Source organism: Taudactylus pleione, unplaced genomic scaffold (genome assembly GCF_031769625.1).
Source record: "Taudactylus pleione unplaced genomic scaffold, aTauple2 ptg000928l, whole genome shotgun sequence".
Lineage (NCBI taxonomy): Eukaryota > Metazoa > Chordata > Amphibia > Anura > Myobatrachidae > Taudactylus > Taudactylus pleione.
The window spans coordinates 1,435,897-1,462,356 of NW_028285329.1; the positions used below are offsets into that span (position 1 = coordinate 1,435,897).

General features: G+C 46.3%; 1 protein-coding gene across 8 annotated transcripts in view; it reads left to right on the plus strand.

Moving 5' to 3' along the window:
• Positions 1–18,232, plus strand: part of SOX5 (SRY-box transcription factor 5) — a 278,404-nt gene extending 260,172 nt beyond the window's left edge. For 7 of the 8 annotated variants that reach the window (XM_088459731.1, XM_088459729.1, XM_088459728.1 and 4 more), the window contains 5 exons: positions 2,603–2,775; positions 8,380–8,488; positions 11,102–11,275; positions 12,323–12,539; positions 13,425–18,232. In XM_088459731.1, the coding sequence (XP_088315857.1) occupies positions 2,603–2,775; positions 8,380–8,488; positions 11,102–11,275; positions 12,323–12,539; positions 13,425–13,725 (974 nt within the window). In that variant the 3' untranslated portion in view covers positions 13,726–18,232. The remainder of the gene's footprint in view (positions 1–2,602; positions 2,776–8,379; positions 8,489–11,101; positions 11,276–12,322; positions 12,540–13,424) is intronic. The other variant, XM_088459735.1, reaches the window with a different exon arrangement.
• Positions 18,233–26,460: the final 8,228 nt, after the last annotated feature.

A 26,460-nucleotide genomic window follows, 5' to 3' on the forward strand; every position in this document is an offset into this window, starting at 1 on the left:
CATTGCATTTCTGCTGACTCAGATCACCCCCCCCCCCTCCTCGGTTTGGCCAGTGCCCCTCACAGACAGACTGGTTCCCTGGAACATGACTCAGTGGTGAGCGAGGAATAATTAGCGTTCAGTGTCTGACTCACCGCATCCGTCACCTCCAGCAGCCGCGTCAGTCACCACTGTACAAGCTGCCCGTGTGCCTAGAGAATTGGGGGTCTGCGGTACCCCAAAATATCAACAACAGCCTATTTATTGCATCCTTTATTTTCTCTGGAAGAAGTACTCGTGCTTTTCAGTGTCTTTGGGCCTGTTTCAAAGATGGACGCAGAAGCGCCTATTGGCGGTCGTTGGTCAGTGAGTTTATACAAATACCGCTACAAACGCCTTCACTGGTGTACATCCGTGTGGCCAAATGTGCACGCCACTTTCAGCGCCTGTACACGCAGCATGACCGATTATGGTGTCCTTAGACGCCACCATCAGTCGCACTTTCGAAATATGCCCTAGTCCCGTGGGAGGTGCAGTGTCTTCCTTTAACCATGGCCTCCTATGCGGCTGTACACGCAGCGACTTGCAGTGACCCGCCCATAACACGCCTACTGAACGGACCATGTTTGCGTGCACCACTAGGAACGCACATCACTTTTCCACAACATTTCTAATAATGTGCGTCTCGAGCGCAAAAAACACCTTTGTGAGTACACTCTGTGTAACGCATGCGCGGTAGACGTTTTTTAGGAATTTCCGTGCGTGCGCAGTTGCAAAAGAAATTGCTGAACCACGGCTCTGAACAAGGCCCTTTTTGTCTTTATAGCGTCACCTAAAACGCACCTACAGTAAACCTGCACCTGGCGGGCGCACCGAGCTGATAGCGAATGCCTCCGGCTCTGTCCAGGGTGCTGAAGTGGTAGACTTAAGGGTGGAGGTGGAGCCTTGACGAGCGTTATCTGCCGCTGACAGCTCTCAGTGCTAACGATCCTTTCCTACTCCAGACTCTTCACCGGAGCTACAAACTCCTCGACCTACTTCCAGTAGTTCTGCAGCGCTGCTCGCAAATCTGTCTGAGCGCAGGGAAGATTAATTTCCCTTCTTAAAGATTTAATTCATTTCTGCTCTGAATCTCCTCCCGTTGTAACACTCGCAGGCAGAAAGACCTTGCAGCGGGGTTTAGCTGGAGTAATCTGACACCAGTTTCCCCGCTGAAGTCCTTTTAAACATCAAGACAATGTTTTCTTCAGGTCTTGGCAGCGTTTGGATCAGATGGAAGAGTCCAGTGATACAGCGCGGATGTGTAATCTGACGTGATTAGACAAGGCTCCCTGCAAACACAACATTCATAATTGACACAAAAGAGAAAGTATTAATTAACCCTTTCACAACATGGCAGTTAGCAACTTTAGATTTGCTTTCTTTAATCTTTAATGTTTTTCAACAAATCATAGGATTTAATGGCATGTTTTGGCAGATTAGAGGAGTTACGGCCCAGATGTTTTTTGTTCTAAAAATGGATTAGGTTGTAAAGTTTTCTGGAATCCGCAGAACATGTTCAGGCAAGCCGGTCATTTCATGTGCGATTAGTGCCTGCCTTCTGTCCCCGCAATCCCCCCCATCTGTCAGACACCACCCGTAAATCTGGTTACATTTAGTCTGTGCCGTCGTTTATTCCACTGGTTGTTTGTTTGTTTTCTTCATCTCCGTTCGCCTTTGTTTTCCGACACTCTGCAAAAAACGCTGACAGCTCCTAACACGAGCATCCGAAAAACGCTTGATTGACGCCATCCTGTAATCTTTGCTACATTACATCCTAATCTCCTGGGCCTGTATTAGGGGGCGTGAGTGCTGTTATCCAGGCGCTCGCAGGATGGTGGGGGAATTAATTGCAGAATGAAAGGGAAAGTTTTACTCAACGTCTCTCCAAGTCTGTGACTAATTCACCTCGGTCTGTGTGCATTGTACCCCGCGGTTTCCAGCAGTTGTGCTCTTAATACCCAGGGGCACTGAGACTAAAGTCAGAATAATATGGGAGCACCTCGACTTGTAACTAATAATAACGCATTAGGGAGCTGTTATAAAAATGACATTTATTTAATAAATAACTTGCAAGAGTTTGTCCTAAAATCTAAGGGGTCAATCCAATTAGGAGCAAGGGGGAAAAGTTGCCATCGCAACGGCATAGAAACGCTGGTAATGCCAGTTGAACTGGCACCCCTCATGACCCGTTCTCACCCCAGAATCGTGGATTTTTTTTACGAAGCCCTATGGGGCTGCAAGCAAAAATCCACGGGTCCGGCAGTACCATACCGCGCCTTACTCGCGGACGCAACTTAGATGCGTCTAATTGATATGACCCTTAAGTGTATTTTATACTCGGTGAGTGTCGTTTACTCCATCATTGAACATTGGCATGACGTAGATACGTTTGAACAGACTGATGCTATGCACACAACTGCTACTTACTGCTTTTATTGTACTAAAACCTAAACATAAATATATATAATTAAAATACCACAGGTCCAGTTATTTTTGAAGTTGTTGTGTGATTTTTTTTTTTATTGTGTAACTTTGGTGCAAAAAGTTCTGCCAACACTGAAAAGCGTCTTCTGTTCCGCAGACATCCTGTCCTCCATCACCTCAACCGGCTATTTAAATGATCACGACGCGGTGACGAAGGCGATCCAGGAGGCCAGGCAGATGAAGGAGCAGCTCAGGCGGGAGCAGCAGGTCCTGGACGGGAAGGTGGCGGTGATGAACAGCCTCAGCCTGAACAACTGCCGGACGGAAAAGGTCAGTGGCTAGGGCTGGCTTTACTGCGCACATTCGCGGAGATCCACGGCCCGGCGTTGCCGGCTGTTCCCCCTTCCCCGGTTGCCATTGTGAATTATGTTTTATTTCGTTGCTGTGAATTCTTTGAAATATCTGGGTTGACTTGGAAATCGCAGCAAAGCCGGAGTGTTAGCGAGATCAGAGCGGGATTTGTGGGTATAATACCATCCTCTCCAGGAACAGACGTTTAGCTGATTCTCAGCTGAGCCGTTGGGGGTTTAAACCATTATCATATGTCATGTAGAAGGGGCTGTCCGACCGCTCTGCAGCAGGGCTGACAGGCCGTGTTATCCCACTAAATGCTCAAAGTTATTACAAGCTGTGGAGTCTCTGCTAATGACAGATATATATTAATTAGACGCTGCTCGCCGGCCTGACACGCAGAGCCATATATAATCTGTCAGCACTCCAAGTGAGAGGACCTGGATATAAAATAAGAGAAAGTAGCGATTCGTTGATAAAATGACTGTTAGCCTCCAGGTTTCAGGCAGCGATTATTCTGTGCTCAAACATTCTCTGTGGTTCCGGCGAGGAAGTGACGCAGGTTTGTGCCACGCGCAGGATATATTAACCAAGGGAATCGTAACAACCTCTTGTTACATATTGTATAAAAGGTCAGACGGGCAGCTCGGTGGTTGGCATCATACATGTATAGGATGGCACAGTGATTATCATAATATATATGGGGTGGCACAATGCTTAGCATTACATATGTGGGCTGGCACAGAGGTTAGTATCATGTACCCGTGGGAGGTCCTCAGTGGGCTGGATAGTGAAAAGTCTCCGCACAGGTTAGGGCGGCAGGCGCTGGCCGTGCGCGCTCTTTCATGTGCGGGAGGCGGGAAGGCATAAGACAGCGCAGGGTTAGCTGGAGAAGCGATCACAGAGCGCAGAGGAATTTATATTCAAATATTTAAGCAGTCTTGAAAGGACGCTCGGAGCGGAAATTCCTCTCTCTCTGGTCCCCACGCAGAAGAGGGGCTTTAACACTCAGCCAGATGCTAATGTAAAGTGACTGGAGATATTCCTCGCAAGGGTAGCTAAATTGCCGTGATTTGTTAAGCGCATTGAATTCGGCTGTGGGTACAGCAGTTGGTTGCATTCAGAAAGCATCTGTACCCTTTTTTTTTAATCTTCCAAAGCAGAGGCAACCTTACATCTCACCCCCCCCCCCTCCCCTCCCCTGGTGCTAGCTGGGAATTGTCAAGTGACAACCGAACAAATGGTTTTGGACAGGAAGCCTTCATCCCGACTCCTCTACACTCGCGCGGCAGATCCTGTTGTTGGATGTGGGAGCCCATTAAAAGCATCTTGATGGTATGGAAATTCATCTTCATGATGCACGGGGGCCCCTAAGCAGCGCGCTGTTTAACTGTGGCTACAGATCAGTCATTCACGAGGAGGGCAGTAATTGTGCTGACGGCTCGCACAGGGATGGAACTGCATAAAATAATCCCGGGCTCTCCGCCGTGGCAGCACGAGTTAATCTCCTTTAATACAGATCAGCTGTTGTTCCCACACATGACTTTCTGCCAGTTCTAGTGACTCCGCTCAGCCTATTCACTAAGTAACCGGAGCGCAGCCATCTGCGCGGAAAGTGTTCGATTTACTCCTCGCTATTGTCCGACGGCCGCTGTTTGCTTATCTGCTAATCCCCCGTTCTGTGCTCAGCCAGTTACTCTTCTTGCTGACTTGCGAAGGGTAGAGGGGCGTCCTTGCTGTAAATGATAAGTTAGGGCAGTTCTAGACACCCAGCTCTTTGCAGCAATGTAGCCAGAATCATTTGGCAAAGGCCAATAGTAGTTTGCGGACATATTGGAGTTGCGTTCTCAGAGGTAAATGAGGCGCGGTCACCAGAGATGGAATATTCAGTGCCAAGCTGCTCACACATGAAATAATTTACCTCTCGCATGCAATGAAGTGACGGCGGAAATACAGTATATATAGGACACGGCTCTGTGCGTTCTGGGCCTGATATCCAACATTTAACTGATAGGCTCATCTAGATAACGGCGTAGTAATATAATGCCCAGCGCATCTGTTAGTAATGTTACTGATGGACACAACAGTCAGCGTTTGGGTAGAAATCCTTCTTTCTGACTTTCTATATTTCTGGGTATAATAGTTCAGCCGCAGCATTGGAATATACGCTGCAATCTTTTACTGACATGGGTTCTGTACCCCTTATGAATTGTTCACTGTTTGGGACACGGCCAGGACGGGTGAGGATTCCTATTTTCCATCCCATCAGCCCTCAGTCTACGCCATCCATTCCCTGGCTCTGTGTCCAGCATCGACGATTATTAAACACTTGCGTTTGAGTTTAAGGCTTGGCTTATTCTATCACTCTTTTACCCGATTTGGGTATATTTACAGCTGTGCGTCTTCCATGGCTACGAGCCGTATTTTCACAGATGGTCGGAGGAACACACCGCAATACAGTCGGTCTCCCTCACTTGTCACCGTGCCATAACTTCCAGCTAATGAGATCCCACGCATGGCAGAGACTGATTATGTGCAAGCACCGAGGGTTTGCAATTGATTCCATTTAATATTTTTTTAATGACAGAAATGTATAGATACGAAGCCGCAGCAGAGTAATAACTCCTCGCACAAAATCACCGCTTCTATAACCTGAAAGCACTAGATTCATTGGGGTATATTTACATTATTTAGTCTCTCATAAAGGATTGGCATTAATTTTTCGTGACTGGGGCTACGTGTACCCCCGGGGGCACCTGACACAAAGGGTTCTCCAGCTTGTTACATTTAATTCAGAATACGGGGAAGTATATTTATGTGGTCATCGTGTATAGATGCTCACATACTAGGAGGTACTTATTTTTATTTATTTTTTTTATTTTATTTTAATTTTTTTAAACTGTTTTAAATCCACAATTTTTAAACTTATTATTATTATTATTATTATTACAGTTTTTTTTTTACATAATATAAAAATAATAAATAATATTTTTCTGAACTGAAATCCTTTAATGGCCAGCAACAAATATATTTGGTGCCACTTTGATAGTCTTGTTTTTTTTTTTTTTTTTTTTTAATAAATGCTAATCATTTAAAGCAAGGAAGTCCCTCCTCATCGTAAGGTCTCTTTGGGGCAAATTTTGTTAAAGGGGCACATACGCACCTGGACAAACCACGCAGTGCTGCCAGGGGCTGAGGTGCAATCTTATTTTTGCATACAGGGTAAATAGTCTCTTTTGCATGTAGCACAAAAATACCGGGCAGCTTTTAATTAACACAGCAACCTAGAATTGGACGTGCCCCCACTGAGTTGTAAAACGTATATGTTTGCAGTATAAATATGTTTGCAATGTTTATATTTGGCTCTCCACACAGACACCTGCAATGCAGAACGGTTTTGCCGAGCTGTAAAATTTCACCTTTTTGCTGGATTTACCCCTAACTCCATTGACCTTAATATTCTATCCATTTGTAAAGATATATAGACACACACACACATACATTATGTATGTATATATGTATATATATATATAGTTTATTTTTCTGTTAGTTAAGATATGTTTTTGTGTACTGTCCCCAGAATTTATAAAGAGATGAGTTTGAGCCCCCTCCCATATCTCTGACCTCTCTGCTGCTATACAATATTGTAACACATGGAAATCTTCCATTGTGCGTCACATAATAGACGTGTCAGTAATTAGTCACAATGTGTCAGCAATTAACAACACATATCAGTGAATTTGTGCACTGGTCCCTATTATGGAGAAGCAGAAGATACCAGCGACACATTTTGCGCTATTACTCTCTGCGTCCCCCAGAAGCCCCCCGCACCTCCATAGCGTCTTCACGTTTTAATGATGTTTCTCGGGAGGGGTTATTGTCCTTTATCTGTGGAAGACTCCAGATATGGTGGGGAGGGGGACTAGCACACTTTTCATTTATTCATTCCTGCCTAATAAAAAGATAACTAATTAATCATTAAAACATCAGAATATCCTTTCATCCTCTCTGGTGGTCCGTCTTCTGTGGAGCTGTTACCGCCATAATAGAGGCCCATGAAAGCGGCGTGGAGTGGGCAGAATCTGCGCAGCCAGACGGCGTTTACAGTGTTTTCCTTTTCTGACTCTTGTTTTAGTGGGAAACATTGGTAGGATGTATAGATGGTGTCATGTAATGTCCACACACAGATCACTGTATTTACACGTATTATGGGTAATAGCTATAAGGTAGGAACTAGTTACGGCTCAGTCATACAGATTTTCACAGCTCACGCCATCTGCTCTGCGCACTTTGCCATTGGCGTTTCCGGCGGGTGATCTGTCTCTAGAAGGAAACCATTCACATATCAGAGCTTGTATCTCAGCTGTTTACCGCCAAGCAATGTGAAACGTTATATATTAATGGGCGTTTTTATCTCTCACATATGATGATTAGAGAAGGATCGTTATGTGCTGACCAATAAGAAGAGGGTAAACCGATGGTGTTGTCTTATTCAGCAGGAGACAAAGGGCCTGATTCAGAGCCACTCGTAAGCGGCAGCTCGTTCGCTCCGAGCGATGTTTGCCCAACTGCGCATGCGTACGGATCGTTATACGCATGCGCGAACCAGTCAGTGCGGCCAAAATTCATGTGCTCACAAAATAGCGAATGCCTGATAATTTGAGTGACAGGATGAGGCGTATGTGGGTGGTAACAGGGGAAGGTGCTTGAAAACGGGGAGTGGAGATCCGATCGCAGGCGTGCTTAAAGGTCAAAACGGGCGTTTTATGGGTGTGCATAATTAATACAGCAGCGTCATTGACCACGTCACAGGGTTATTTTATAGCCAGAACTGCTCGCAAAATTGTGGTAGCAAAAACCAACCACAAGAATAGCGAGCAGCTCATACCCTGTTCGATGTACTCGATTAATCTAATAAATAGCGGACATGACGTAGGATGCGAGCGGACAGGGGGCGTAGCTTCCCAAAAAACGGCCGCAAGTTTTGTACGCTCGTTTAGACCTAGAGGCGTGAACAGACCGCAAACAGCGAACGGTTCATTTGAATAGCCACCCCTATTTTCTGGACGAGCGAGCGCAAATAGCGTCCGGCTCTGAATCAGGCCCAAAGTCCGCCGGGGATCATGTACAGAGCACCGCGTGACGCTCTGATCTGTAACACAGGAGGTGATGCGCGATGGACCCCTCAGCTGCCCAAATACATCGTACACCTTCTGTTATGTCGTATTGCAGGAAAACTGAGAACATCGCTAACCGCAGTGCATGCGCAACCGCGAGAATATAGTGACGGAGCATTTCCCGTTACCTCGCTCTCTCCCCTCCGCTACTTCCTATAAATCCCTATCGTGGTTTCCTGCACCTCACAGTTCAATTAAGAAGAAGTGATTTGCGATTTGTAGGGGGCCCTACTGTATGGGAATTTGTGAGGTCACGCAGAACATTACAGGATAGTAATATTTGTATTTTATTATTGTTTGCGTGTTACATGTAGGACGGAGCCAGCGGGCCGTGTATTTGTGGATCTGTGAAACTAGTAATGACAGAAATCTCCTTAATGTGATACATTTTGGGTCTTTCCTGCAGGAGAAAGTGTCATTAGATTGTCTCTCGCAGCAGCTGGCGGTCAAGCAGAACGATGACGGAAAGTTCAGTCACACCATGATGGATTTCAACTTGAGCGGAGACTCTGACGGTAAGAACGCCTAGCCGTGTTACATGGCCCGGTACAGTACTAGTCACACTACATCAGTGTAGTCATAGCCTCTCTGTAGGCTAATTATTTCTGCTACTATCTAGCACTCATTCTGTTACTCGGTGCACTCACACTCAGTATCTAGCACTCATTCTGTTACTCGGTGCACTCACACTCAGTATCTAGCACTCATTCTGTTACTCGGTGCACTCACACTCAGTATCTAGCACTCATTCTGTTACTCGGTGCACTCACACTCAGTATCTAGCACTCATTCTATCACTCAGTGCACTCAGTATCTAGCACTCAATCTATCACTCGGTGCACTCAGTATCTGGCACTCATTCTGTTACTCGGTGCACTCAGTATCTAGCACTCATTCTATCACTCGGTGCACTCACACTCAGTATCTAGCACTCATTCAGTCACTCGGTGCACTCACACTCAGTATATAGCACTCATTCAGTCACTTGGTACACTCAGTATCTAGCACTCATTCTGTCACTCGGTGCACTCACACACAGCATCTAGCACTCATTCTGTCACTCGTGCACTCACACTCAGTATCTAGCACTCATTCTGTCGCTTGTGAACTCACACTCCGTATCTAGCACTCATTCTGTCACTCGGTACACTCAGTATCTAGCACTCATTCTGTCACTCAGTGCACTCACACTCAGCATCTAGCACTTACTCTGTTACTCGTGCACTCACACTCAGATTCTAGCACTCATTCTGTAACTCGGTGCACCACACTCAGCATCTAGCACTCATTCTGTCACTGTGCACTCACACTTAGTATCTAGCACTCATTCTATCACTCGGTGCACTCACACCCAGTATCTAGCAGGTGCACTCACACTCAGTATCTAGCACTCATTCTATCACTCGTTGCACTCACGCTCAGTATCTAGCACTCATTCTGTCACTCGGTGCACTCACACTTAGTATCTAGCACTTATTTTATCACTCGTGCACTCAGTATCTGGCACTCATTCTGTCACTCGGTGCACCCACACTCAGTATATAGCACTCATTCTGTCATTTGTGAACTCACACTCAGTATCTAGCACTCATTCTGTCACCCGGTGCACTCACACTCAGTATCTAGCATTCATTCAGTCACTCGGTGCACTCACACTCAGTATCTAGCACTCATTCAGTCACTCGGTACACTCACACTCAGTATCTAGCACTCATTCAGTCACTCTGTACACTCACACTCAGTATCTAGCACTCATTCTGTCACTCCGTACACTCACACTCAGTATCTAGCACTCATTCTATCACTCGGTGCACTCACACTCAGTATCTAGCACTCATTCAGTCACTCGGTGCACTCACACTCAGTATCTAGCACTCATGCAGTCACTCGGTGCACTCACACTCAGTATCTAGCACAGATTCAGTCACTCGGTACACTCACACTCAGTATCTAGCACTCATTCAGTCACTCGGTACACTCAGTATCTAGCACTCATTCTGTCACTCGGTACACTCACACTCAGTATCTAGCACTCATTCTGTCACTCGGTACACTCACACTCAGTATCTAGCACTCATTCTGTCACTCCGTACACTCAGTATCTAGCACTCATTCTGTTACTCGGTGCACTCACACTCAGTATCTAGCACTCATTCAGTCACTCGGTACACTCACACTCAGTATCTAGCACTCATTCTGTCACTCGGTACACTCGGCATCTAGCACTCATTCTGTCACTCAGTGCACTCACACTCAGCATCTAGCACTTATTCTGTTACTCGTGCACTCACACTCAGATTCTAGCACTCATTCTGTAACTCCGTGCACCACACTCAGCATCTAGCACTGTTTCTGGCACTGTGCACTCACACTTATGATCTAGCACTCATTCTGTCACTCGGTACACTTGGTCCCTAGCACTCATTCTGTCACTCGTGCACTCACACACAGGGCCTGATTACCACCCACAGCTTATGCGAGCGTCCATGATGATGGTCGCGATGGTCAAGACCATCGCGACCATTGGGCTTGCGACGAGACCCTGCGGTAGGGTCTTGGTGACCGCAAGCCCTGGAGTGATTTTGGCTCTATCAGAGCCAAAATCACTCCCACTGACATCACTAGTGATGTCAGTGGGGCCGGACCCAGACGGTAGGCGTTCCCATGGGAACGCCTCCGTCTGGCAGCCACGCCCCCGGCACACCCACCAAAGGGGGCGTGCTGTCAATCACCATCAACAGCACGCCCCCTTTGGTGCGAGACCCGGAGCGACAGCTTGGCTGTCGCTATCCGGGTCTCGCGCATGCACACGACGGAGCTCCCTCCGTCGTGCGCATGCGCATTTGGGTACCATCGACCCGCTTGCGAGCGTCCTGCGCTCGCGAGCGGGTCTGAATGAGACCCTTAGTCTCTAGCACTCATTCTTCAGCTGTGAACCTTGCACCCTCTGCCAGCACCCCAGGGCCCAGTCTTTGTGGCCTATGTGTTTAACTGGGCCTAATTATATGGGCAGGACTCTCGTTCTGTCTACGTTACAGTCTATTCCTCCATGGAATAAATGTACAAACCCGACAGATCCGCACGTACATTCACTTCATCCAAATCATTTCCCATCGTTTTTTCCATAGGAAGCGCCGGAGTGTCAGAGTCCAGGATATATCGGGAGTCTAGAGGCCGTGGAAGCAGCGAGCCGCATATTAAGCGGCCAATGAACGCCTTCATGGTCTGGGCGAAGGATGAGCGACGGAAGATCCTGCAGGCTTTCCCGGACATGCATAACTCCAACATCAGCAAGATACTAGGTACAGAGATAATACTACGTGATATTCACACTACCTAGCAATCTATAGAATGAGCCCCGCGTCTAGCTGTAAGCGCCCATGTGTCTGTCATTTACACGTCTGATGGGCAGGGACCCCGTGTAGGCACATTCTGTGTACAACAGACACTTCAGCTCCTGAGAGCCGCGCTGACGTTCTGTAATACTCCGGGATCTGCTCCTAATCAGCCGTTCCCCCTGGAATTGTTACAGCAGAAGGAATTGCCTCTCACTGTTTGGCCCCGGATCAGGAGCGCGGAGGGACATCTTTCTTTCATTAGGCTTACAGTAGTTCGCGTACAACGTGCAAATTCATTGCAGATCGTGTAATAAATATGACAGACATTTACCCCGAGACCAGACTTCCATCTGCTGTGTTACCGTAGCCCCCAAACACGTTACAGCCTAACGTCAGGGGCGATAATAGAGATGCAGGGAGACAACACAGGAAGATCGCGTTACATCTTTCACAGCACACGATCCCCGGCTCAGATCGGCAGGATATGTATATATTGTGTATTTCACAGTCATCAGCCCAACGGAACACATACATTTAAAGGGAAATAATTTATTTTCTTTTAATAAGTTAATCTATATAATACAAAAAGTACGGATCCATTATTGAGGCCCAACCAAAAGCGGCGTCAACTCATGCAAAAGCGCAACAACCAGTGGCGAAGAATCCGAATCATTTCATTGGCCGCTGTTTGGCAGCTCCTAGCAGATCTCCACAATTGTCGTAGCTCATATAATGTGACGCTGTTTCTGCCACGTGCTTTCAGCCTGTTTGTAAAGAAAACGATACTGCACTAATGGTCGTGTTATGTTGCCGAAAGGCGTAAGGGGAACAGGCTAGGAATATGCGTCTTGTTCTCGTGGTAGTTGGTGAATAGCTATATCAGCAGTTCTGTCATTGCGTAGTTTGGCTTAACTCCTTTAATTATTATTACGCGCAAACACGCACACGTGTCACAGCCATTGTTGAGGACAACTTACATTTTTAAATTTTTTTTTATTTTTTGTCTTGCAGGTTCTCGTTGGAAAGCCATGACCAACCTGGAGAAACAGCCTTACTACGAAGAACAGGCACGGCTCAGCAAACAGCACCTGGAGAAATACCCGGATTACAAGTACAAGCCGCGGCCGAAACGCACCTGCCTAGTCGACGGCAAAAAGCTGAGGATTGGTGAATACAAAGCAATCATGCGCAGCAGACGGCAAGAGATGAGACAGTATTTCAACGTAGGGTAGGAGGCCAAATTCACCTCTGTCCAGTTACCAGTCCCCCCCCTCATCCGCAAGCAGCATCTTCCATCTTACCGTGTGCCATCTAGGGACTTGTTTAATAACGTGCGCCCGACGCGGTGACCCATAGCCAAATGCCAGCGTCCAGCTATCTCTGAATGATGATAGAACATATAGAATGCGGTGACGCGTTTCTCCATATCAGACACCACCTTTCATTTATGTCCTAGCAGTAGCTCCAACATTATCTGCAGCGCTGTACAAATAGACACGGTCAGGGGCGCCTTTATGCTTCGGGGGAAGTTGACTTAATGTTCAATATATTTTGTGACATAAGTTTGTTTTTGTTTTTTGCTAAAAAATAAAATGACTCATTAAATCTCAGATATTTGCAGTCGGCTGACAGAAACGTATATTTGCTGGGAAGCTTAATCCAATCAGTATGACACGTAGCTGTGTCGGATGTTTGTCTCGAGCCCCGTTTGTTACTTTTTCCCTTGGTGTTTTAGATTACCATTGAATACATCCCAATCTAATATAATACTATGTAGCTTGCTAGCTGTGAATAAATCAGCATTTTTTTGCTGTACTGATTTTTATTTTTTTATTATTTAATTTGTAATTGAAACTAACACAGAAATTGAAAGTGATCTTTAGTTGTAGAGCGGTTATTATCGCAGTGTTTTAGAACGTGCCGTGAGATATCAGAGGCGCTCAGGGAGCAGAAGCTAGTAATGTCTTGTAGAGCCCCGATAGCGACCTGTAGCAGCACGAAGCAGGGCGTTTTAGAGCAATAGACTCGTAGAAAGATGATTTCAGATGTATTTATTGCACTTCATATTTTTTTTTATTTTTTTATATGCGTTCTCTTCTTTCTTGTCATATAGGCAACAAGCACAGATCCCTATCACCACGACGGGAGTTGTGTACCCAGGAGCCATAGCTATGGCAGGGATGCCGTCGCCTCACCTGCCCTCCGAGCATTCCAGCGTCTCTAGCAGCCCGGAGCCAGGCATGCAGGTCATCCAAAGCACTTACGGCATGAAAGGAGATGAGCCTCACATCAAGGAGGAGATCCAGAACGACGACGTCAACAGCGAAATGTATGACGAGTACGATGAGGAAGACGACCCAGACGTGGATTATGGCAGTGACAGTGAAAATCACAGTGCGGAACAAGCCAACTGATAACGGGTGGACGGCGCGAACTTTGTGGACTTCATAAAGCCCGGTCCCGACTCACCCTATATCAGTGGCGAGCACATGAGCTTTCAAATACACTGACTGTTACTTAAACTGTTCCTCAATACGAGCTGGGACATCGACTTTCAACAAGTATCAATGGAGTCGGAAAGAAGAACTACAGATAACGACTGAATATCCACCAAACGAATGGGATAAGCTATGGGTAAACTAAATGCCAGTAATTCAGCTGCTCAGCACTGACGTCTTACCCTTCAACTTTTTTTTTTGTTTGTTTTTGTTTTTTTTTTTCATATGTTAAAAACAAAAACTCAAAAACTTTATGGCTGTTTGTTCAACAATGTTCTAGAAATTCTCACTCAGGTACACAGTGCCAACAAGTGGCTTGTGAATGTGTTTTGTCGTTTTGTGCTAAAGTTTAAAGAGGAATTAAGAATTTTTTGACAAAAAAAAAAAAGATTCTCCTAAACTGGCTCCTCCTCCCATTTTCCTTGGCGTTCTGAGCGGATCCAAGGGTCTGCCGCGCGTGGACACCCAACCTATTTTTTTTTTCCATTTGTATCATGGACGTATATCTTCATCTGTTGCATTTTACACCGCGTCTTTTAGCAAGTGCCAAATTTGTACTGATGTGCTGAATTAGCTCATTATTTTCTCATTTGTGTCTGGTCTGTCTTAAATTAGGCAGTGTTATGTCTTAGACAATCTCTTTAAGAACTGAAAATTGACCAGCAGCTGGTAAAAGTTGAGTTCTTTTTTTTTTTTTTTTTTTTTTTTTTTAATTCTTATTTTATTTTGAACAGAAACTGTAGTTGCAGTTCTCAGGTGATGGTGAGAGACATAAGAATATTTTATGGCATGTATTATGTGTGCGTGTGAGCGTGTTCTGGTACTAATGATATGTTCGTACCATGCTTAACATGGGATGAAATCCCACATCCTATTTGTCACCAGACTTTAAGAAGCCTTTAATGAATATTTGCACTTCAAATATCTTGAGAAGAATGGAAAGGAAAGAGGAGGGAAAAAAAAAAAAAAAACAGAAAAAAATAGATTTTTTTGGGAAAGAAATTGTAAGTTTTTAAAATTTAAAAACTTTTTATAGAAATAATATTAGCTCTTAAAATAATAAAAAAAAATATATATGTGTATATATAGCTCTAATTTGGCCATAAAGATCTCCAGAGTTCACAGCTTTTTTGTTTTTATTTAGACCGGTAAAATCTCCAAACTGCAGGACTGTGCGGCGTTAGGTATCTCTGCTGTACATCAGTGGAATGGAAATATTGCAAAGACAAAAACAATTCATTTAATGTCTGCTGAAATACTGCAAACCTTGCCAATATGTTTAAATAGAAAATGAACTAAGACACAAATAGCCCCATGTATATGATCGTCAGACGACATATTTTCGGATTCCTTCTATTGAATCAAATTTCTGAAGCTTGTTTTGTATTCTACTGGATTACAGCCATTTTAGAGATGCAGCTTCCACAGACAAGAGCTGTTTAAATATTCAAAAATATATCAGACCTTATACCGGAGGAATTGGTTATGCTGTTCCACCCTCCGTCACCCCTCCAAGTCTACCAGTTCCCCGTACATTGGAAACAAATTAACAACACTCAGAATTGTCCTTTTATGTTTGGGGGGAAAAGTAACATGAATTAGCTCTATACTTTCTGCAAGTCCCCTAAACCTCTAGTTGAATAGACAAGCTTCCTCTGGTCAGGTTGGATGTGAAATGGAAGTCACCCCCTCATTACAGTTTAGGTAAATACTGCTCCTGGGTGGGGAACCTTTTTCCTCTGGGAGAGAGTCATCGTATCCTGCATGTAGGTTTTATATATTCTCTGCTTGTACTTTGAAGACTGTATTATTTCAGTTGAACTGCCTCTTCTCGTTAGTAATGTAATGATGATTATTTTATTAATATTAATAATACTGGTCGGCTGTTCCCAGATTAGTAAGTTATGTGTAATTTATTTTATTCGTTGTTATTCTTAGTTATTTTATTCTGTTATCTGGCAGTGCATGTGTGTGTGTGTGTGTATATATATATATATATATATATATATAATTCTTTCATTTTCATAGCTTTCTTAACCCCCGTAAGGCTATAATCAATGTTCCCTCATTTATACCCCATCCTCCTTTTCATAAGACTGTAATCAATGTTCCCATTTTAAGCCCAGTTGATGTTGGAATTTTAATGTGCGCAGAACTTTTTTCAGAACTTCCCCCCTCCTGCCAGGTTGTGTGTATTTAATTGCAGCTACCGTCATTAACATATTTTTAAGCACCCTGGACAGAAAGACCTCTTTTTTTTAACAGCATTATTCATGTGTACAATCTGAAGCAACGTTGGAAATGTTCCCCATTTTTCTGAAGGAATTAGGTCTGTCTTTTGAGCCTGTCTCTCATTTGCTGGATGTTTTAACTACCATCATGCTAAATGTGCTCTGTTTGAATATGTGACTTTGGGCTACAGAAATGCTTTGTATAAGCTCCAGGTAGTTGTCACCAAGGCAGCCTTAGCCACAGCCAAACCAAACACGTACCAACAGTTATGTTTTCTATAGGGCTACAGATCACGCCTTGGCTATTCTCCGTGATCCTTGTTTTTCTTGGCACCATTTTGCGGCTTTTTGCCAATAGTTAATTTTATTAAGGAACTTTGCCTGGGAGACTGGGACATAACCCCCAAGCACTGATTTTCCACGCAACTTTCTTCTCTTGAAAAGTCAATATTGACCAAGCATCGGCAAGCCACCATTGTATGTCTCAGCCCTCGGGTCGTATTCTATAACAGCCGAGGAATCTGAAAATGTCCTTTCAGATGTCATTTGCTGGAATAATTTTATAGTTTTACACCATATTGTATTTAAAATGTCTCTATTTATTAGAAATATTTTCCAGGCTGTCTAAAAAATAAAAATTATAGTGAACGATTCAGCCAGAAAAAAATACATAGAAAAATAACAGCATTACGTGTCCACTATAAAATAGATGTTCTGTTGGGGGAACCCCTCAAACAAGTTACTCAAGACAAGAATAAGGCATAATTTCCATTCCTCACTTTTATAAAATATCCTCTTACGTAAAAGTGGTTCCTTAACATTAGCCAATCGTATTTCATAAAGACAATGATTATTAAATTACTTTCTACAACCAGCAGAACGTGAAAATCAATTGACAGACATTGATCAATCAATTCTTAATTAATACTGATCTCTTGGCGTTCCACGTGCCTTGGTGACAATCCTTTTCTTAGTAAACCACAATCTGTCTTTATTATCTAAATATTTTTTTAGTGCGCAGTAAGTGAAACGTGTACAACTCTCAAGTATTATCTGTTTTAAATCCCAGTGTTCTCTAAAGTGGAGTATAAGAAAATTCTGGGTATACAAAAATAAGTCAACTGTATTTTAATTATTTTACATCATACCTATTAAAGAGTAGTAAAGAAATCAGAAAAGCCAGAATAAATAACTTTTTATTCTTGAAGAATTGCAGCAAAAAAAAAACAGTAATGTCCAACATTAATATCATTGCCACAGAGATTATTAGCAATTTAAAAAAAATTTTGTTAAAAAAGAAAAAACATTTTTTGCAGCTTTCTGTTTTAGTTACATACTATCCTCTATGTTGTGTTTTTTTATATTTTTTAAAACAAAGTTTACTGAGGCATTTTCTGTCCAACCTGCATCTATTTTGGGATCCTGTATTTTCTGCCGGCCTCCTGTAAGTTGATGTATGAACAGACATCACACGCTGAGTAATGTTTAGTACTGTACTATAATGACAAAATAAATAAAGCGGTACAAAATGAATAGTTAGGCAGCAACTTGCAAAAATATCACTGTCCATGGAATAGTTCCTCCGTGTTTCTTTATTATCTGAACATGCAGATATTATTTCATATTACAGTAATTTTTATTTATGTTTGGTTATACTTCATATGTGTAAACTTACTTGGATACAGCATTTGGAACATATATATATATATATATATATATATATATGATAGCTACACACACACACACTACATATTGTATTTATGTTGTTGAGAAAGAATTTTTAATATTGTACTTTTTGTATTTGTGTTTTGGTTGCTGGCTGTGTAGTTTTACCCAATTGTTTGCTGAGAAAATGATTCTGGGTGTAGAAAGTGAAAGACATGACAATCAAACGCCTGGAGCTGAAAGCATAGTGTGTGCTACTCACCATCTCACTTGAAAAATTTAATAAGAAATAATTATGTAAATATAACATAGAGTAATAGATTTATATTTTGTTCATAACACATAGTGTAATATAAGTTGTATATTTTCATTTTTTTTTTTTGTTTATCAGTCATGCCACAATAATGGAAAAAAAGAGGATTTATTGTACTCTTAAAAAAAATGTGCGTTTCAGACATCCTGGTAACTTTGTTCCCCTTTTTCAGTATTACTGCTCCGCAAGGCGCCAATAAATCAGCAGATGTGATCACAGTTGTCTTTGTGTCTCATTTCCACCGGGAGAAGTCGCAAAGTACAGATTCTTTTAGTCGTTTTTATTCTGGAACTGTGGATAATGTTGACATTATCCTGAGATTATCCAAACATAACGGATCAGTGAGATTTAAAACCTGACTGAGTAATTTTACAGACATTTTGATCCGGTAACACGACATGAGAATTGGCTTGTAGGGAGATGCTTTGTTTAGAATTCTAACGTCTAAAATATCAGGTTGTCACAGCATCGAAAACGTGTCTCTTTCTTGCAGAATGATTGTATGCCGCCTAACAACCAGCTGATGACCTTTTAAGCTGCATACACACAGACAGCGATTTTGTTACCAATGATTTTTTGTCAGATTTTTTAAAGTGTAATGAACGATTTTTTTGAACTACAAACGATTTTTGCATATTCCCTTACTGAAAATCGTTCAGTTGGTCAGTCTGACTGAACTACAAACGTGAACGCGCATGAACGATAATCGTTAATCGATTTAACTCAGAAAGTGAACGATTTTTTTCAACGATTGAATAATAAACGATATCTTTATCGATAATCGTTAAAAAAAAACGTGTGTATGCAGCTTTCGTTATGTTGTGCTAGTACCTACAGTATCTTCCTTCCGGGAAGCAGTTAAGGTATATACACACACAACGATTTTCTTTTAACTATTTTCGATAACTTTATTGTTCAATCGTTAAAAATATCGTTCACTTTCTGAGTTAAAACGATGAACGATTATCGTTCATGCGCGTTCACGTTTGTAGTTCAAGTCAGACTGACCAACTCAATGATTTTCAGTAAAGGAATATGCAAAAGTCGTTTGTAGTTCAAAAAAATCGTTCATTACATTTAGTAAATGAACGATTTTAGTAAACGATTTTTGTTCATTTTTCCCTTGAAAAAATGAACGAAAATCGTTAACTAAAATCGCTCATTTACGCAATCGTGTGTGTGTGCAGCTTTACTCATTGCATAGAGAAAATGTAAACAATTAATTCACAACTGAACCAAGGGTCTGCGGGAGAAATAGATTAAGGGCCTGATTCAGACCCACTTGCAAGCGGCTGTCCGCTCGCAAGTGGGTCGATGTTGTGCTCTGCGCATGCGCACGACGGCTCGTTGTGTCTGATCAAAGGGGGCGTGCTGTCGATGTTGATTGACAGCACGCCCCCTTTGGTGGGCGTGCCTCCCTGACCGGGGCGTTCCCACGGGAACGCCTCCCGTCAGAAGCCGGCCCACTGACATCACTAGTGATGTCAGTGGGAGTGATTTTGGCTCTGATAGAGCCAAAATCACTCCGGGGCTTGCGGTCGAAAACCTCAACCACAGGCTCCGGCTCGCAGTTTCGATGGTCGCGATGGTCAAGACCATCGCGGCCATCAAACTGCACGCTCGTATAGGCTGTGGGTGGTGACCCACAGCTATACGAGCGTCCAGGAGGACGCTCCATTTTTATGGAGGGCGGCCCTCATTCAGAGCGTGCGCTCTGCTCAGAGCGTACGGCTCTGAATGAGGGCCTAAGAGCCAACCTACAATATTTAACTGATAGAAAAAAACATTGTAACAGGAGAAAGGATTTTTTTATTATTCAAGGTTATTATATTATTGAAAGTTATCTACTTCCAACTATTCCAAAGGTCCAGAAACATTTACACACACACATTTACTGTATACAACTTATTTCTGAGCGTTACTAATTATTTAGCTCTTTTATATAAAGCGACCTTAGTGGCCTTCCAATAACATGGCGCAGATGGAATGCGCTGTACTGTACCGACCTATCCGGTGTTTGCTTCCACTCCTCGATCACATTCGTCAGCCAGTTGGGATGTATAGCGGGATCTCCCCCAGTGAAGACGGTTAGAGGATCCCGTTGCTGTTGTTCCCTCTGACGCAGGAGATCGCCGAAGAGATTTCTCTGTAGTGTAATCAGTCTGCATCCGTCCATGGCAATTGGTCATTTCTCCAGCGGTCGCTCCGCCAAACCTACAATTATTAAAAGTTGCAAAGAGATGACGTGGGCGGTGTTGGAAGTATCCTGTCCTATATATGGAGCGTGCCATGCGATTTATCACTGCGCGTGCTCCAGAACTGAGACATACTCCTCTCAGTCATGTCTCCACATGTGGCTGCAGGGGCAGAACTGGTAATGGGGCATCTCAGGGAAATAGCAGATTTGTGAATGAGTATAAATTAGCCGCTTTTCAGGGGCTCACTGATAATGGTGAGAGCTGTGAAGCTAGGCGTACATATAGGGGGTCATTCAGACCCACTCGCGAGTGGCAGTACGCTCGCAAGTGGGTCGATGTTCCCCACTGCGCATGCGCACGACGGAGGGAGCTCCGTCGTGCGCATGCGCGAGACCCGGCGAGCGAAGGACTTTCCATCGCTCCGGGTCTCGCACCAAAGGGGGCGTGCTGTCGATGTTGATTGACAGCACGCCCCCTTTGGTGGGCGTGCCTGCCAGACGGAGGCGTTCCTATGGGAACGCCTACCGTCTGAAGCTGGCCCTACTGACATCACTAGTGATGTCAGTGGGAGTGATTTTGGCTCTAATAGAGCCAAAATCACTCCTGGCCTTGCGGTTAAGAAACCCGACCACAGGGTTTCACTCACAAGTCCGATGGTCGCGATGGTCAAGACCATCGCGACCATCTTGTTGGACACTCGTATATGCTGTGGGTGGTGACCCACAGCTATACGAGCATCCAGGTGGACGCTCCATTTTAATGGAGGTGGGCCCTGATTCAGAGCGAGCACTCTGGTCACAGCGTCCGGCTCTGAATCAGGGCCATAGTCCAGCTGCAGAGATGCGCATAGCTCAGCATACAGGCGGATTGCACATCATGTTCCATGCACATAATCAGGGGCGTATCTACCCATTGGCCAGGATGGCACTCGCCAGGGATGCCGGCCGAGGGGAGGCGCCATCCGGTGGTGCCACCTGTGGAAAAGGGGTAGATGTTTAGGGCCCCTTCTGCTCCCCCCCTCCACCCAGCCCACACAGATTCTTACCGCGTGCCTTGTGTAAAAACACTTTATGAAGCATTTGCTCGTACCACTGGCAATCACCAGTGGTACGAGCAAATAATTCAAAAAGTTTTTTTTTACACAAGGCACGCGTGACATCATGTGCGCTGCATTGCTGCTCTTACTGAGGAGCCTGCCACAGCCACACAACAGCAGGAAGATACAGTGGCGCAGAGGGAACCAGCGTGGTGATGAGGTAAGTACTGAGCGTGGGGTGGGGCACTGCATAACGGGCACTACTTTAGGGGACCTGAATATTGGTCAAAACGACAGGGGGCACTGCATAAGGGGAGTTGCATATGGGGAAAATCTACTGGGGGCACTGCATAAGGGGCACTACTTTAGGGGGACCTGCATATTGGGCAAAACAGCAGGGGGCACTGCATAAGGGGCGTTTCATATGGGGCAAAACTACTGGGGGCACTACTTTAGGGGCCCTGCATATGGGGCACTGCATAAGGAGCGGACCTGCATATGGGGCAAAACTACTGGGGGCACTGCGTAAGGGTCACAATACAGATACACATAACTAAAAATGGGGGTGTATCACACATATATATGTATATATATGTGCGTATATAGAGAGGGAGATAGATATTTGGAATCCCCCCCTAAAAATCCTGCATTTGCCCCTGCCTGGGGATAAAGAAGGGGGATGGCAGGGCACACAAAAGAGTTGGCTGGGGACACAGAAATGGAAAGGCTAATGGCTGGGGAAACAGAAGGGGGAGAGCTGGGGAGTCAGAAGGGGGATCACTGGGGAAACAGAAGAGGGATGGCTGGGGAGTCAGAAGGGGGATGACTGGGGAGACAAGAGGGATGGCTGGGGAGACAGAAGAGGGATGGCTGGGGAGACAGAAGGGGGATGGCTGGGGAGACAGAAGGAGGATGGCTGGGGTGTCAGAAGGGGGATGACTGGGGAGACAGAAGAGGGATGGCTGGGGAGACAAGAGGGATGGCTGGGGAGACAGTAGGGGGATGGCTGAGGACACAAGAGGGATGGCTGGGGAGACAGTAGGGGGATGGCTGAGGACACAGAAGAGGGATGGCTGGGGAGACAAGGGGGATGGCTGAGAACACAGAAGAGGGATGACTGGGGAGACAGAAGGAGGATGGCTGGGGAGACAGAAGGGGGATGGCTGAGGACACAGAAGAGGGATGGCTGGGGAGACAGATGGGGAATGGCTGGGGAGACAGAAGGGGGATGGCTGAGGAGACAGAAGGGGGATGGCTGGGGAGAAGAAAGGAATTATTCAGAAAATGTGGGGGGAGGGAGGTGCCAGTCCATTAGTTTGCTAGGGTGCACAGACCCCTAGATAGACCCCTGCACATAATGCAGAGAATCATTAGCAGAGAACATGCAGCATTAGCAGAGGGGATGCAGTATTAGCAGAGGGGATGCAGCATTAGCAGGGGGCATGCAGCATTAGAATGGGGCAAGCAGCATTAGCAGGGGGCATGCAGCATTAGCAGAGGGGATGCAGCATTAGCAGAGGGCATGCAGCATAAGCAGAGGGGATGCAGCATTAGCAGAGGGCATGCAGCATTAGAGGGGATGCAGCATTAGCAGAGGGCATGCAGCATTAGCAGAGGGGATGCAGCATTAGCAGAGGGGATGCAGCATTAGCAGGGGGCATGCAGCATTAGCAGAGGGGATGCAGCATTAGCAGAGGGGATGCAGCATTAGCAGGCGGCATGCAGCACTAGAGGGGATGCAGCATTAGCAGAGGGCATGCAGCATTAGCAGAGAGGATGCAGCATTAGCAGAGGGGATGCAGCATTAGCAGGGGGCATGCAGCATTAGCAGAGGGGATGCAGCATTAGCAGAGGGGATGCAGCATTAGCAGGGGGCATGCAGCATTAGCAGAGGGGATGCAACATTAGCAGAGGGCATGCAGCATTAGCAGGGGGATGCAGCATTAGCAGAGGGGATGCAGCATTAGCAGGGGGCAGGCAGCATTAGCAGAGGGCATGCAGCATTAGCAGTGGGCATGCAGCATTAGCAGAGGGCATGCAGCATAAGCAGAGGGGATGCAGCATTAGCAGGGAGCATGCAGCATTAGCAGAGGGCATGCAGCATTAGCAGAGGGCATGCAGCATTAGCAGAGGGGATGTGCATTAGCAGAGGGGATGCAGCATTAGCAGAGAGGATGCAGCATTAGCAGAGGGGATGCAGCATTAGCAGAGGGCATGCAGCATTAGCAGAGAGGATGCAGCATTAGCAGAGCGGATGCAACATTAGCAGAGGGGATGCAGCATTAGCAGAGGGCATGCAGCATTAGCAGAGGGGATGCATCATTAGCAGAGGGCATGCAGCATTAGCAGAGAGGATGCACCATTAGCAGAGGGCATGCAGCATTAGCTGAGAGGATGCAGCATTAGCAGAGGGGATGCAGCATTGGCAGAGGGAATGCAGCATTAGCAGGGGGCATGCAGCATTAGCAGGGGGCATGCAGCATTAGCAGAGGGGATGCAGTATTAGCAGAGAGGATGCAACATTAGCAGAGGGGATGCAGCATTAGCAGAGGGCATGCAGCATTAGCAGAGGGGATGCAGCATTAGCAGAGGGCATGCAGCATTAGCAGAGAGGATGCACCATTAGCAGAGGGCATGCAGCATTAGCTGAGAGGATGCAGCATTAGCAGAGGGGATGCAGCATTGGCAGAGGGAATGCAGCATTAGCAGGGGGCATGCAGCATTAGCAGAGGGGATGATGTATTGGCAGAGAGGATGCAGCATTAGCAGGGGGCATGCAGCATTAGCAGGGGGCATGCAGCATTAGCAGAGGAGATGCAGCACAAGCAGAGGGCATGCAGCATAAGCAGAGGGGATGCAGCATTAGCAGGGAGCATGCAGCATTAGCAGAGGGCATGCAGCATTAGCAGAGGGCATGCAGCATTAGCAGAGGGGATGTGCATTAGCAGAGAGGATGCAGCATTAGCAGAGGGCATGCAGCATTAGCTGAGAGGATGCAGCATTAGCAGAGGGGATGCAGCATTGGCAGAGGGAATGCAGCATTAGCAGGGGGCATGCAGCATTAGCAGGGGGCATGCAGCATTAGCAGGGGGCATGCAGCATTAGCAGAGAGGATGCAGCATTAGCAGAGGGCATGCAGCATTAGCTGAGAGGATGCAGCATTAGCAGAGGGGATGCCGCATTGGCAGAGGGAATGCAGCATTAGCAGGGGGCATGCAGCATTAGCAGGGGGCATGCAGCATTAGCAGAGGGGATGCAGTATTGGCAGAGGGGACGAAGCATTAGCAGGGGGGATGCAGCATTAGCAGAGGGGATGCAGCATCAGCAGAGGGGATGCAGCATCAGCAGAGGGCATGCAGCAGTAGCAGAGGGGATGCAGCATTAGCAGGGGGATGCAGCATTAGCAGAGGGCATGCAGCATTAGCAGAGGGGATGCAACATTAGCAGAGGGGATGCAGCATTAGCAGAGGGCATGCAGCATTAGCAGAGGGGATGCAGCATTTGCAGGGGGCATGCAGCATTAGCAGTGGGGATGCAGCATTAGCAGGGGATGCAGCATTAGCAGGGGGGATGCAGCATTGGCAGAGGTCATGCAGCATTGGCAGAGGGGATGCAGCATTAGCAGAGGGCATGCAGCATTAGCAGAGGGGATGCAGCATTAGCAGGGGGCATGCAGCATTAGCAGAGGGCATGCAGCATTGGCAGAGGGGATGCAGCATTGGCAGAGGGCATGCAGCATTGGCAGAGGGGATGCAGCATTAGCAGAGGGGATGCAGCATTAGCAGAGGGGATGCAGCATTAGCAGGGGGCATGCAGCATTAGCAGGGGGATGCAGCATTAGCAGAGGGATGCAGCATTAGCAGAGGGGATGCAGCATTAGCAGAGGGGATGCAGCATTAGCAGGGGGCATGCAGCATTAGCAGAGGGGATTCAGCATTAGCAGAGGGCATGCAGCATTGGCAGAGGGCATGCAGCATTAGCAGGGGGCATGCAGCATTGGCAGATGGGGTGCAGCATTGGCAGAAGGCATGCAGTATTGGCAGAGGGGATGCAGCATTAGCAGAGGGCATGCTGTGTTGGCAGAGAGGATGCAGCATGAGCAGAGGGCATGCAGCATTAGCAGATAGGATGCAGCATTAGCAGAGGGCATGCAGCATTGGCAGAGGGCATGCAGCATTAGCAGGGGGCATGCAGCATTAGCAGAGGGCATGCAGCATTAGCTGAGAGGATGCTGCTTTAGCAGGGGGCATGCAGCATTGGCAGATGGGGTGCAGCATTGGCAGAAGGCATGCAGTATTGGCAGAGGGGATGCAGCATTAGCAGAGGGCATGCTGTGTTGGCAGAGAGGATGCAGCATGAGCAGAGGGCATGCAGCATTAGCAGATAGGATGCAGCATTAGCAGGGGGCATGCAGCATTAGCAGGGGGGATGCATCATTAGCAGAGGGCATGCAGCATTAGCAGAGGGGATGAAGGATTAGCAGGGGGGATGCAGCATTAGCAGGGGGGATGCAGCATTAGCAGAGGGGGTGCAGCATTAGCAGAGGGGATGCAGCATTAGCAGAGGGCATGCAGCATTAGCAGAGGGGATGCAGCATTAGCAGGGGGCATGCAGCATTAGCAGAAGGGATGCAGCATTTGCAGGGGCATGCAGCATTAGCAGAGGGGATGCAGCATTGGCAGGGGGCAGGCAGCATTAGCAGAGGGGATGCAGCATTGGCAGGGGGCACGCAGCATTAGCAGAGGGCAAGCAGCATTAGCTGAGAGGATGCTGCTTTAGCAGGGGGCATGCAGCATTGGCAGATGGGGTGCAGCATTGGCAGAAGGCATGCAGTATTGGCAGAGGGGATGCAGCATTAGCAGAGGGCATGCAGCTTTAGCAGAGGGGATGCAGCATTTGCAGGGGGCATGCAGCATTAGCAGAGGGGATGCAGCATTGGCAGGGGGCATGCAGCATTAGCAGAGGGGATGCAGTATTGGCAGGGGGCATGCTGCATTAGCAGGGGGGATGCAGCATTGGCAGAGTGCATGCAGCATTGGCAGAGGGCATGCAGCATTAGCAGAGGGCATGCAGCATTAGCAGAGGGGATGCAGCATTAGCAGAGGGCATGCAGCATTAGCAGAGGGGATGCAGCATTGGCAGGGGGGATGCAGCATTGGCAGAGGGGATGCAGCATTAGCAGGAGGCATGCAGCATTAGCAGGGGGCA